This window comes from Chelonia mydas, chromosome 8 (assembly GCF_015237465.2).
Source record: "Chelonia mydas isolate rCheMyd1 chromosome 8, rCheMyd1.pri.v2, whole genome shotgun sequence".
Lineage (NCBI taxonomy): Eukaryota > Metazoa > Chordata > Testudines > Cheloniidae > Chelonia > Chelonia mydas.
Window position 1 is genome coordinate 29,889,324 of NC_057854.1, and position 14,115 is coordinate 29,903,438.

Below are 14,115 nucleotides of genomic sequence, written 5' to 3' on the forward strand. Positions count from 1 at the left end.
GTGAGGCACTTTTGTCAGATGCTTCATAGGTCTGGTGATATGACAACATTTTTAGATACTTCAGTGGTTTTGGTGTGGGGAGGGACTGATTGTGGCCTCAAAACAAGGCTTAGGCAAAAAGAAATTTTTCCTCTTATCCACCTCAGCACTGTGGTGAGCATTCTAGAACCATCCCTTTTAACTGCAGGGAAGTGGTCTACAAACTGAGGTGTTAGCAGGATGGAATTATGCTAGAGGAGGATGCAAAGAGTTGCGTAACTTGGAGTTAAGCAGCTCAAATCTCTGAAAAATAGGAATTTAAGGTTATGCAACTCATTTGTTGGTGTGCAATTACAGAGAGGAAGTCAGGCAGGAAAAACAAAATCACCCTTTTCCAGGTGGGCTTTGAGAACTTGGAATTAGTTTTCCAGTTTTGTCAAAATAGTTCAGAATTAAATATTTTCAAAGCACAAGGAATTAGGTATTTACATGAACTTTAAATGCTAAATAAAAGTTCAGTGTTGTGTTCAGCCAAAGTTGAAAAACTAGAGCTGGATGAAACATCCCGGTTTCCAGAAATGTTGTTAGAAAGTTACAGCAGCATTGGCGGGGAAGAGTTGGATAACAGTACAGCTGTGACCAGAAGGAGAGCCTGATGTATTTAAGTTGCATACAAGCATTTTGTTTTCCTTTTTATAGGCCTGTGTGTATATCCAGTGAGCCCAGGGAAAAGCCAAGATCTTAAGCAGTGGCTTCCTCTCCTCATCTTGATGCAGAAATGAGAGAAGCTGCATTCCTCTTAAATATCCTATTCACGAGAAATGGCTGCCATTAGGCCTCGGCCAGTCCAGCTGCTGTTCATTTCCAGGGACCAGGTGCAAAAGCGGGCAGCCAAAGGAAATGAGGCACTCTGGGCAACTGGAACTACGTAAAGGGACCTGGAACAACTAAACCTTGGGTCACTTGAGCTAGCAGCTCCTAGGAGGCACCACATCCTGACTCAGTCTCCGGAACACGCTCATAAGCTAAAGTGTGTGATATTTGCCATACTAAGACTTAAGCTGTTAAACTCCTGTTTACTGGCTTTTGTTACATGGTTTATATGGTGTCCCCGTTCCCCTGCCACTATCTAGAAACCTGAGGTTATGTCTACACAGCTCCACAGCTTGGATTAGAAAGGTGTGATCTGCAGCGTGCACTAGTATGCTGTTCTCTGACATACCCAAGGCTATGCTGGGGTGCCAGCTAAAAGCACTTAGTTCACATTAACGCTGTCCTGTTAAAGAGTACCACATTAACATAAACTAGGTACCTTTTAGTTCACACCTGTAATGTCCACACAGGGGAGTTAAAGCACTGAATGCTAATGCACGCTGCAATTTATACCCCGAAAGTCCAAATGACAAGGCCATGTAGACAAACTCAGAATATTTTAGCCATCCACAAGGGCCATCCAAGGAATACTAATGTTGGATGTCAGTGTCAATACCATGATCAATGCTTGAAAATTATGGTACATTAAATAGCTAAATTATGCTGGTATTCCTGTACAATTACTGACTATATCCATATGATGCTCAAATTAATCCATAGTGATTAATGTTGTTACAGCAAATACCAAACTACTGAATAATGACTGGATCCTTATTTACATTACTTAAATGCTAGTCAAGTTTTTCCTGTCTTGTAAAATGTCCAGTTACCGTAGGTATTTTCATATGGATACTGGCGATAATGCAGATATTTTAAAATTCATTTTGAAACCAGGCCATTAGGAAAAAGTTTTTTTCCTTTTTTTTTTTTTTTTTTGTCAGTGCCATCAGTCAGAATAGGTCTGAAAGGGCTTCAGCAGGTAACTTTAGCCTGCTTCAGTGGGGTGCTGTGACATTTTTAGTGAAGCACAGAATTCTCCCTTGCGTGACTTAGGTGGTCCAAAATGGCATCCTCTGCATAGTATGACCTTGCATGCACTGCACGTGCAAGGTCATGCTGTGCAAAGGATGTCATTTTGCTCTACAATGCGCATTCAGGGGCCGGACAGAATTGTCCCAAGGGCTGGATCTGGCCCATGGGCCACCAGTTGGATCACATTTTTTGAATCCTAGAGCTTGCAATGCATGCCTTGCATACACATCAGAGAAGACCAGTGGCCTGCTCTGCTTCAGCCTCATTTTCTAAAGCCAGTGCTAAAAAAAGCAGCGTACGCACCGTTTAAATTATTGGATATGCCTAAGGAAAAAAAAGACAGAATAGCTTTTTTTGCAAAGATAGCCTTGGCCTTTTTTGCTGTACTTCTTTCAGCAATGTCTTTGGTATGAGCTTAGCTTTAAAAGACTAAAAGGGGCTTTAAAGCATGATGGGGTCAAGGAAATAAAAATAATATAAGCCCACAAGTATCATCCCTACTTTATTATTATCTACTGTTTCTAAGTTAACTTTTCACCCATCCTCCTGTAACAGAGATACCCAAGATGACAGACCATCTCTGATCTGCTGTTGGCATAAGGAGACCATTAAAGTTTCAGCATCTGACAAGAGAGCGCAAAAGTTGTGCACATTGCCAGACCACGTAATTACCGATATTGTGGTTGCTACGTTCGTGCCCCTTCCCCTTCCATTGTTTAGGCAATAAGCAACTATAATATAGTGAGACCATGATCCAGCAAACATGCACATGCTTTACTGTATGCACATGAGCAGTCCCATTAAATTAGGAAGGCAAAGACATGTGAGTAAAATTAGGCTAAGGTTTGTTTGTTTTTTGATCAGGGCTTTAAATAGCAGGCTCTTCTAAACACAAACTGTCTCCCCTTACTGGCAAATGACCTAGTACAATGGGTCTTGACTGAGGCTTTTGGACACTACTCGTATATACGTAAGTTAATAATTATCATTAGAGGTAAGACTTCTTGAAAGTCAGAATGTTAATCTGATAATCAATATATTTTAAATATTTGCATATATTTTAAAAAATGGTCTGCAGCAATACAGAAGTATTGAAGAAAGGAGCTTGGAGTAAGTGATGTGACAAACAAAGCTGAATAGCTTGAGAAGTATTACAAGCCAGTATAACCTCGCAGTTCCATTCACTCAGGCCAAGACCACCACAATAATATATTTATACAACAGAAACCACAGACCACATGAAAAAATTCCATAGTATGCTGATGACTAAACTTCCAAATTGCTCCTAAATATCAACATACTTGAATTAGCTACTCAAGCATAGTGTAGGAGAGTGATTAGCCTTGCTATGGAGAGTGAAACAAAAACTTTGCTCTACCAATTCAGAATAGTAATATGCCACCAAAAAACTTACTATTTAACAGGAGGAGGAGGAGACACTGACTGTTGAGGAACCAGATGTGCTCAAACGTCATACCTAACAGAAGCTAGATCTGGAGCTCTATGTAAATTTTGGCTACGCTTTTCAATCTTAAACATCTTCAGATTTGGAGTAGAAGGGTATTATATGGTTCAATGGGACCAGTGACTGGCTTTGATACAGTGCACTAGTCAATGCACATGTGCCTCAGCTAGGGTGACCAGATATCCTGATATAATCGGATCAGTCCCATATTAGGGGCTTTGTCTTATATATACACAACTGTATCCCTCTTCCCCACTACCCCCCAAAAAAGTATCCCTATCTTTCACACTTGTATCTGGTCACCCTAGCCTCAGCCTCCCGATCTGTAAAACTGGGGTGACTGACTAAGTGTTATGTGCTTTGAAATCATGGATTTAAAGTGCTGTAAGAGTTAAGTCTACATTACAGATCTAGGTTTCCGTTCTAATTAAATTAATAAATTCAACACCATAACTGTTTGACATGGTCTGTCCTGAATAGCTCACAGCATCCCAAAGTGATATAGCAGTGGAGTCCCTCTTCACACGCACTACACAAACAAAATCACAAGTTATGCTGTAACTAGATTACAAACAACTTCCAAAAATAAGTATTAGAAGATAAGTCAGTTCCCTGCACAAATGCATGTCAAGAGCCAAATTTTTAGATCATCATCTTATGATGGTTTCATGAACGTTACATAAAAGATAACTTAACCAACAAGCAGAGAAGCTAAAGGCATTTTCCAATAAAGCAATATTCACAAGCGAATACTAGCATGCCACAAAACGAATTGGCCTTGGGAATGATTTTATCTGTACAACTAAAGATTCTAACTACAGCAATATCTCCCTCTTCATAACATGGCACAGCCAGTCAAGATTCCACTGAAAAAAAATAGAATATAATGTGAAATTGTACATGGAAATGACAGCACTTCCAGAAACTGATTACAGCATACCAGCTCAGTTAGTTAACCAAGTATAGTCCTATAGAATATTAGGTAAAGTAAGATACATCCAAAAAGCTGAATGTGAAGTACATCCTTACACGTGCTATGTAATTTCTAAATAACCAATATTTGCTTAGGTCAATAATCCTTCATCGGAGCCACATATATCACTACTTACTGTTTTCTGTACACAGTGACTCTTCTCTACAGAAGTTGATCAAAGTGCTTAGCTAGTTACTAAAGGCTGATAAAATTTTTAAACAAGTAATTTTCTCCATTATTTAGGGTGCTTGTAATGTGGTTACATTCACTTTTCAGGATTTTGTTATGCAAGTCTGCAAAGACTAAATGTTTGTTTAAATATGTAAGTTACCAGTATGTACTTAAGCCAAGAAACAAAGATGTCAAACCACGCTTTGCCTATGCTACTGATATACTTGTTCATGTAGAAAATTTCTTTAAGGACCATCGGTTAAAAAGCTTTAAAAAAAGTAAAAAATCTATTTTAGAGTCAATTTTATTTTGTTGACTGTTCTTGTCTGAGGTTTTGGGTAGAAGGAGAATTACAATTGCAGGTTCCTTTCGTAGTACAAAAGGTAAACACAACATCTGTTTACTCTGTGCTTCACGGCAAATATTTTCATTTCAACTACAATTCATTTCCTCTGCATTTAGCCATATCTTTGCTTCATGGATACATTACACTGAAATCTCTGCTGTGTTTGTTTAGCTTTGCATATAACACTGCTAGCATAAATTAAATGTATACAAGACTTTAAGGGAAGGGGACTAGCATAAAATGTGCTGACATTATGTAAAATGCAGCCATGCTTATACTCTAGATTTGATACTGCAATTTTTTACAATTTACTATGGAACATTAAATTGTAAAAAGTTTAGTCCAATCTTCCTCAGGATTATATCATCTTGGTGACCACTGGTTGCTCTGCAGATTGCAGCTCTTGGAAAGAGTTACCACCACCAATTTTCTTTCCAAGAGAAGCAATTTCCAGACATTAAAAAAATAAAGCATAAGTTTCACATACATTATTAAAAAACTGTCAAAGTAGTGACTATCATACTAAAAAAAAAATCTAGTGACTTTGCATTTCTCTTGATAAAGGTAGATTTGTGCTAGTTAATTTTAAAGCACCCATTTCTTTGGTGGAATGCTTTTCTCACGGTCTCCTTAATGTTACATTTTTAGTTTATTTTTCATTTGGATTCACTTTAAAACAAAATTAAAATAATATTTAGCCTGGCTGCACTGGCCCAAACATTCTGGAAGGTTTGCAAAACCAGAATTTTAAGAGCTAAGTGTGGAAGTATTTTAAGTGATGCTGTTAGATCTACTGTCAATTTCAAATAAAAACAAGCTGCAACTGGCATTTTCAGCCTATATCTTACCTGGGTGCAGAAAGGATGAAAACTTCCCTTTATACAGAGTGAAGTACAGTGGCGTACAAATAGCTGTCAAGAAACTCATGAGTACAACATTTGCCAAAGTATCTTACGAACCACAGCTATTTGCTTCCTGACCTGGGTGATAGCACTATTATTTCATGGCTATTTAAGCATTTTTTTTACTAGTCAGAAGTCAGTATATTAAGCAAAAGAGTAGAAAACTACAAATCAAGAATCAGAGGGGTAGCTGTGTTGGTCTGTATCCACAAAAACAACGAGGAGACCGGTGGCACCTTAAAGACTAACAGATTTATTTGGGCATAAGTTTTCCTGGGTAAAAAACCCACTTCTTCAGATGCAAAGCTTATGCCCAAATAAATCTGTTAGTCTTTAAAGTGCCACCAGACTCCTCATTATTTTTACGAATCAAGACAATCTAACGTCACGCACAGAATTAGCAGATTGCCATGGAGCACACAGAACTGAGTGATATAATCACTCCATTCAAGTTTCACTTGTCATTTTTCAGGCAATTGGACCCCTTAGTAGGCTCTGAAATTTAAAAGGAAAAGTTAAGATTGAGGGTAACTGCCTAAGGTGGCTGTAAGATATAGTGAGATTCTAACAGCACATTTCAAGCCCTGAGCAATTATTGAATACACAGAATATTTATGGCTAAGTGAACAGAAAACAGGCATGTATTTAATAGGTGGAAAAACAAGGCACTGGAATGAGTTCCTGGTCTGATGAATTTGGATATCAGAGGATATCCAAAAAAGGCCTTATTTCCATCTGTGAATTTCAAGTTCACTTTATAGAGTGCTCCCGTTCTGCTCACTCTCTCTAAAGCATCTGTCACTTGGTATGGTCAGGGACTGGATACCGGTCTAGATGGACCGTTTGGCCATAAGCTTTGCATAATGGGTCAGCCCTTCTTATGTTCTTGTAAATTAGTGTAATTACCAAATCTTGCATAAGAAAAAAAGTTTGTTTACTATACCAATTTAAATAAGGATTCAAAATAGACAAAGTATTTTGAAAAGGTTATACTTCAGCTGATATTCCAAAAACAGCAAATGGTTCATAAGATACTATCAGCATAAGATACTGTCAGCATCAGGAGAATAAAACATTGATGAAAGAATGGGTACTGGTAGATAGGATGCGGTAATAAAAATATAGACTAATATACATCTTCTAGACAGTCCTCAAACCTTATTACACTGCAGTCTGTATGCTACTTTCACAAGCTATCAGTTAATACTATGCATGAGTGAATACTGGCAAGTTAATAGCCTGCTATTTTAGAGTCTACATTAATAACTTAAGAAGCTCTCCATTTACACATTATAACAAAGATCATCTGAGATACTGTATTACACCAATAAGATTAATTTTCCGCAAAATGGTCTTCAATAGTTTTTATTTCTGAGGTAAGTTAGGCTGATAAAACTTGAAGAGTCTATTATAAAAGAGTACATTTGTGGTAAAGGATTAAAACTTTAGTGTTTTATAATCTATACTGGATATTACAACCACTTAGTGTACATTAAACACTTGTACATGCATATAGATTCATAGAATTTATGGCCAGAAGGGACAATTATAATTTAGCCTGACCTCTGGCATAGCACAAGCCATTAAATTTCACCCAATAATACCTGCATTAAGCCCACATCTTGTGACTGAGCTAGAACATATATTTTAGAAAAGTCTAAGTCAAGACTGGATGTCTTAAGTGATAGTGAATTCACCATGCCCCTAGTAAGTTGTTCCAAAGGTCAAATACCTTATTGTTAATATTTGCACCTTATTTCTAGCCCAAATTTAACTCACTTCAGCTTCTAGCCCTTGAATCTTGCATACGGAATATGCACATCTCACCAAGTTTATGAGTTGTGCAGGGCATGTGAATTTAGGGTAATACATGGACCTAGTGTTACTGTTGTCGACTCTGTATTCTGCTACTAGATTGAACTCTATTCTCTAGATTTCCAGGCTGCTGCTAAGCAGTGTCTCAAGTTCCAGATCAGAGTTTTATGCAACAATAGATCTTAATCATTTTTAAAAAAAACTCACATTCGTTTGCTCAGTTGGTGTTAAAATGGTCTGTCCGTGAAATTGCAAAGTATCGCTGGATTGCAAAGTATGGAAGATGGGAAGTTGTGTGGTTTGTAAGATAACAGAACTGCTATCATTAAAGGGCTTGTTAATATTTCCATTATGAGTTGTATTTGTGGAAGCATTAATGACCTTCTTAACAATTCACCCTTGCTGAAACTTAGCCTTTGAGAATTGAGCCCATGAGAACTTTTTGCTTAGTCACAATTCATCTGCTTACTTTTTAGTTCCAGAAAGGTAAGACACTTTGAGGGTCTGAGCTTTCACTAAATAAACTGAAATGAATAGCCAAAATGAAATACGGTGGGCAGTCAGTCCCTACATTGGACTAACTGTGTAGTTTGTAGAAGAGTTCCAAACCACTGAAGTATATTTTGTATGGGATAGCTAATTTTTCAAATGTTAAAAAAAAACTTAACTACACTTCAGTTTGATTATCATTGGCAACTAACTATGGAGCTGCAACGACATTCTGTCAAATGTTCAGTTCTACACATATCCATTACACATTGTGTGAAATATCTATATGCCATATGCACTGTAGTAACCAGTGTCAGAGTTACATTCCACTTTGCTTCAAGGGATCTCCAGCATTCCAGTAAGGGTTAATTTGAGATTGAGAAAGCTGAGGCATTCACAAAAACACTTTAGCCTCAAGATAGCAAATTAAGCGTGCATTTATAGTGTATGGTCACAAAGCTGTAGAAAGCATTAGAGCCCCTAACTCCTCCTGTTGCACTCAGGTATTGTAGCTCATGCTGTCTGAAATACCCCACCACACAGCAATATCTAGGATATACCATAAGGGGAGTTAAGGACTAAGTGACAGGCTACCCTGTAACATTGCCTTGCTCTGTCAGTTTAAGACAGAAACCAGAGATTGTTTTAATACAATCTATTATCCATTTTACTTTATTTCTGCCGGCAGCTGATGTTTCCATGGGAATGCAGTCACAGTGCTGGGAAACAAAGCAAGAAGGAATCAATACTAGTCTCAAGGTGAAAGCACCCAGATTTTTAATCATATGTTAAATCTCCTGAAGTGTTTCCAGTGGTAACCCGTGTCTGTGCCAAGGCCAGACTTTTGAAGCCCTTAACAAACCAGTTACTGCAAAACCTACAACAGCAAGATTTTAAACTTAAGTTACTGCAAGAAACAAGAACCTGACACACAAGGTTTGATTAGCATAGAAGCAGGATCAGAGCGGCTGTAACTTCCGAAAGGTTCCTTCCCCTCTCCCCTGCAAACGTGAATCTGTGCTTGATTATTCAAGCTGTTAGGATTGTGCGGGCTCCGAGTCTGCACCGATATGCAGCTGTAGGGAATCTCACCAGGAGCGCGCCTACAGTACTCTGGAAACCTAAGTGTGTGTTACTTACAGTCTCTCGGCATTCCTGGGAATGCCCCGTGGCACGGTTTTCAGTCCCAGCCCATGACAATCCACGTTGGAGGCAGAGCAGGTACATTTATTGGGGCACCCTCCAACAGACATCCAAGCCCCGGAGCTCCAGAAGCCCAGGATCACTCCCAGCCACAGGGACGCACGGCTCCCACCGGGCAACATGGTCTCCTTATCCCTTCCCCAAAGGGTGCAAAAGGATGCAGGGGCAGCCGGTCCTCAGAGGTGGGAAACCCCAGCGACAGAGAGGGCAAAGGGCTGCGAGGAGCTCTCAGCACAGCCCAAGAGAGGCCACTTCTCCCCGCATCTCCGCTCGCACTCCTGAAGTCCTTGGAGCACCAGCCAATCTTCCGGGGAGATCTGGGGGGAGGGTTATGATCCGTGGTGCCTTTTAGCCTTTCAGGTTTCCCAGCGCTATCAGACCGGCACCAGCAGGCGAGGGGCTTAGCAGCGCTCCAGCCAGAGGAGCAGGGAGTTCAGGTAAACAGAGCTAACCATCCATCAGCGGGTTCGGCAAGCAGCGCCCGCCCCACTCCGCATCGCCCAACCTGGCAGGGCAGGTAACCGCTCGGGGAGGCGACGGCGGAGATCTCAGAGCGCTCCAGCGGCCCAGCTACTCAGTCCCTGGCTCCTGCACCTTCGCCGCTCCCATGCCAGGCCAGCCTCGCTGGGGGTGGCCGCTGTGCAGAGCCCCGGGATCGGCAGGCACTGGACGCGGCTCCCGCGGCGGCCGCCTTCCCATTCACTGCGCGCAAGGCGGCCAGGCAGACACCAGAACCATGGGGGCCACTCCTCCCCCCTCTCCTCCCAAAATATCCAGGCCAGCGCTCATTGGCTGCTGAGCCCCTGACGTCGGCAAAGTTCTGAACTTTGCGGGGAAGAGAGGGGGTGGAAGTTTCGGACGCGGAGTGGCCCCGAGCAATGGCCATTGTCCCGGGCGCTCTGCCGGGCGGCACCCGGGGGGGGCGCGCCCCGTCTGCAGCAGAGCCCAGGGGGCAAAGGTGCGGGCTCTGCGGCGGCCCCACTGCGGCTTGGGGTCCGCTCGCTGGGAGCGGCCCCGGCCCGGGCTTCAGACAGGAGCGTGCAGGCTGCAGCAGCGCCCCCAAACCGCCCAAGGCTTCAGCGTCCTGCCCGCCGGCCCCAACTTTCTCCCTCGCCAGGGGCAACTCGCCGCCTCCTTTTGTTGCCTTGTTCTCTCTCTCGTGCTGCCCTCTGGTGGTGAGAGAGGCGCACGGCTCCTTCTCGCTGCTCGGCGGGACGTCTGCCCGTGACAAGGGATTTGCTCATCTGCTCAAAGTAGCCCGAATTCAGCAGGCCGGGGATTCATTCCAGCCCCCGGGAAGGGAGATGGGACTGACCTGTCTGACCTATGAGACAGTGATCCTCTATTGCTTTCTGCCCTTATCACTCCTGGGTGCCACAGCTCGTGTTTAGTCCATAAATGCAGCGTGTTAACCCTGCAACAGCTAGCCTAGGTGCTTAAGCCATATTTCCTGGTATTTAGGGCCAACTTTAGGGGTAGAAAGCAGAGCAATTGCCCTGGACGGCATGCCACAGCCCTCCTCCTCCTCACCCCTTTCCCCCCCCTCCCCAAATTGCATCATATCCCCCAGTGACGGTAGATAAATAATGCCAGTATTACAGTAATTTCATGTCTAAAAGGGGAAATCAACCACACTAAAGCAGAGGATTTCATGCTGTGGGGCCTGCCTTCCAAGGGGGTGTGGAGGAATGGTTGGAGGGCCCTGAGGGCTGCAAGCAGGTTTCAGGGAGTCTGCCAAGCATGGCCCGCATTAGACTTGCTAGAGCCCAGGGCAGAAAGCCAAAGGCCCGCCACATGGGACTCCAGCCTGGGGCTGAAGACAAAGCCTCAGCCACTTAGCTTTGAGGAGCCCCCTTTGGTGTGGGGCCCCAGATAATTGCCCAGCTTGCTACCCCTTAAGGGTAGCTCGGGCTTTTATATACTTTAAAAACAGCTGTCATGGTACAGGCAGGCTATGGAGTTTTTATAGCATATTTTGAGAGAGACAGGAGCTCAGAAAGAAAGTGGTTGAGTACTCCTGCTCTAAGACAGCTAGGCCTCAATCAGTTAAAACTACATCCGGAAATGAGTGAGCAGTAAGTGCACACTGGTGTAAAGGAGTGGCCTTTATATAGCTGAAGAAAGGGCAAGTGGATTCAGGACATGAGCTATGTAAATGCCTAGAAGCAGGTATGGGACTCAGGCATCAGCATGTGAGCTGGCTGCTTTTGCCCCCTCAGCCTGCCAGAGATCACAGAAAGCTGCCTTTGAGAAAGGAAGTGTTCACGCAGCTCGACAGCACTGCTCTCCCACTTCCCAGATCTGTACAGGAACACAAGTGGGGGCAGAGTAGAGCGTACGGTACTGTGCTTGATCCTCAACTGGCCCTCTTCACAAGGTCACCACAAGATACTTTTAACCTAGTTCAACAACAGTAGATGGCAGCAACACAACTCTCCTCCCACTGTTAGCCTCCTGTAGGACCTAGAGCAGCACTAGTTACTGCCATTTGTCACCTGCAGGGTCCTGACTACGCATCTCTTTTCCATGTTTGCTTGCAACGCCAAAAGCTCAGCTGCGTCAGTGACACTCCTCCCATATCTCTCCTTCTGTGCAAGCCCCAGCACTGCTAAAGTGACAGTCTACAGGAGATTAGCTCCCTGATGAACAACAGCTGGCTCAAATGCAGCCCAGGCAGGACTAATGGGAAAAGTGCTCTGAATAACCAGCCAAAATGCTGTTTCCTCCTCACCCATGAGAGTATAGAGCCTCCATTTGTTCAAGTGGTGTGAATTCTCAGGTTCCCGGTTGGTCATCCAAGCATAGCAATGAGTCAGACTGCACTATCTCAGAATGCCTTTTCACCTCTAGTTGACTAGCAAACTTGGCCCATTCTTTCCAGATGAGGACCTGGCCACAGAGAAGCATTCACAGATCGCCACCAGATGGGATTACTATATTCACTGTATCTGACACTGAATATATAAGTCCAAAGGCCCATACCAGTGGGGCTGCTTTCCATCTTCATGATTTAATCTATTGTGAGCATAACTCCATATACCACTTGCTTCTATTGGCCTCCAATCTCCTTCCAACAGTAGTGCAAGGGCTTTGATCCTAATCTTGAAAGCTATTAGTGGATCAAGCCCCATCTCCAGTAAAAAGCCAAAATTAGGTCAGGGGACTTAAGATGAATTCAGAAGCTGATCACCTTCAGGAAATGCTTCCTCCAATAAATACTTTCCACCATATCAATTACGACATTAACATCCTTCTATACTCTTCACCCTTCTCCCCCAAAACAAACTAAACTCCACAAACCACCAAAATAAAAAAGAACCCGCAACAGATCTAAGTAAACCAAAGGAGATGGCCAATAGACAACTGAACCAAAAGACAACTGTTTCTACACCCAATATAGGTTAAACTATATCAAGGCCACCAAGAACGGTTACTTTAACTGAGAAGTATTCAGGGACTATGGGTGACAGTATTAAGCACTACAGCAGTGCTTCACTGCTGCACTCCACTATTTGTGGAGTCATTGTTTCCCTTTTCTCAAATTTTGAGACACTTGAGCAGATTGCATAAGGTTGGAAAATGTATCAATTTCAAGAATTTTAGTACTCTAGTGTTGAGGAACTGAAAACTTTACTCAGATGGACTTTTTACTATTGGCAATTGCTAGGAACTGAAAAAAAGGAATAGACCTTCTTTGTGGTTCATCTTGTTTAGTATCCAATGTGACAGTGGCCAGTATCACATGCATCAGAAGAAAGTGTGAGAGACTACACCCTCGTGGCATAATATGGCCAGAAGGGAAGTTTCTTCCTACAGTAGCTGGCACTTCAATAAGGAAAAGTAGACATACATTTTAAGTGAATTCTTTGAAACACCTGCAGGCTGGAAAGCGTTCATCTAAAAACATGTCTAATGTAAAAGTGTGCAGTGTCTAATACAATGGAATCATGATCCTTGATTGGGGACTCTGGGTTCTACTGCAACAGGAAAAAAAATTAGTTTACCCCCTTTAGGAACAGACCTTGCATAAACATGGGGATGGATGGAACAAACATCTCTTTTCATGATTTTATCTACTTATTGACTTCAGTTTTGACTTATCTTCCCTTTCTGGACACTTTTGGATTTTCTTTATCTTTAAAAAAGTATTAAAGTATAAAAGGTCTAAGTTCTAGAGGGGGCATTTATAAATATACTCTGATCTTAACAACTCAGCCAACATGCTTTGCATTGTGCTCTGAAATTAAAAATTCGTCAGGCTCTGGCCAGTGGGGGAAAGGGAGTTTAAAGTACGAGTTCATTGGAGAGAAGGAATGTAGCTAGCACTTAGGAATTTGTTAACAGGCTGGCCAATACATTTCTTCCCCCTTCCCCCATCATCTTTAAAGTTAGACGAGCTGTTATACTCATTATGATCACTAACAGTAGGTGCAGGTATAGTGGATTTACTGTATGAGTCTAGCAGAATGAATAAAGAGCTTGTTGATTAAGCTGAAACCACTGGCAGCGTGTCAAAAGAAATATTGCCAGAGTTAATTAAAATTTGTAGGCCTTGTCAAAGATGGCATATACCTGCCTACACCTATGGCAAAGCAGCATCAGTGGCTGTTAGTGTTATGTATAGCGGAAATGTTGGTCCACAAGCACTTATTAGAACCCATGCCTCTCTAGCCTTTATTTGTTTTTCACAAATGTTTGTGCAATTTAATTTATTTTTAGTTGAAAGGAAAAAAGTAAATTTGGAGCCATAGCCAAGGTAAAGGGAGTAGAGTAACATTTAGGTCTAAATGAGCAACAGTTACTTGGCATGGCAGGAAGGAATGAGAAGTTGAAGTTCTTCATAGCACCAACTGTCTTATGTATTTGG

General features: G+C 42.3%; 1 protein-coding gene across 1 annotated transcript in view; it reads right to left on the minus strand.

Annotated features, from left to right (window-relative positions):
* SLIT3 (slit guidance ligand 3) overlaps positions 1-10,418 on the minus strand; it is a 798,441-nt gene extending 788,023 nt beyond the window's left edge. Inside the window, exon 1 of the mRNA XM_037906776.2 lies at positions 9,186-10,418. Coding sequence (XP_037762704.1) covers positions 9,186-9,370 — 185 coding nt within the window. The 5' untranslated portion in view covers positions 9,371-10,418. The remainder of the gene's footprint in view (positions 1-9,185) is intronic.
* Between the last annotated feature and the right edge of the window lie 3,697 nt (positions 10,419-14,115).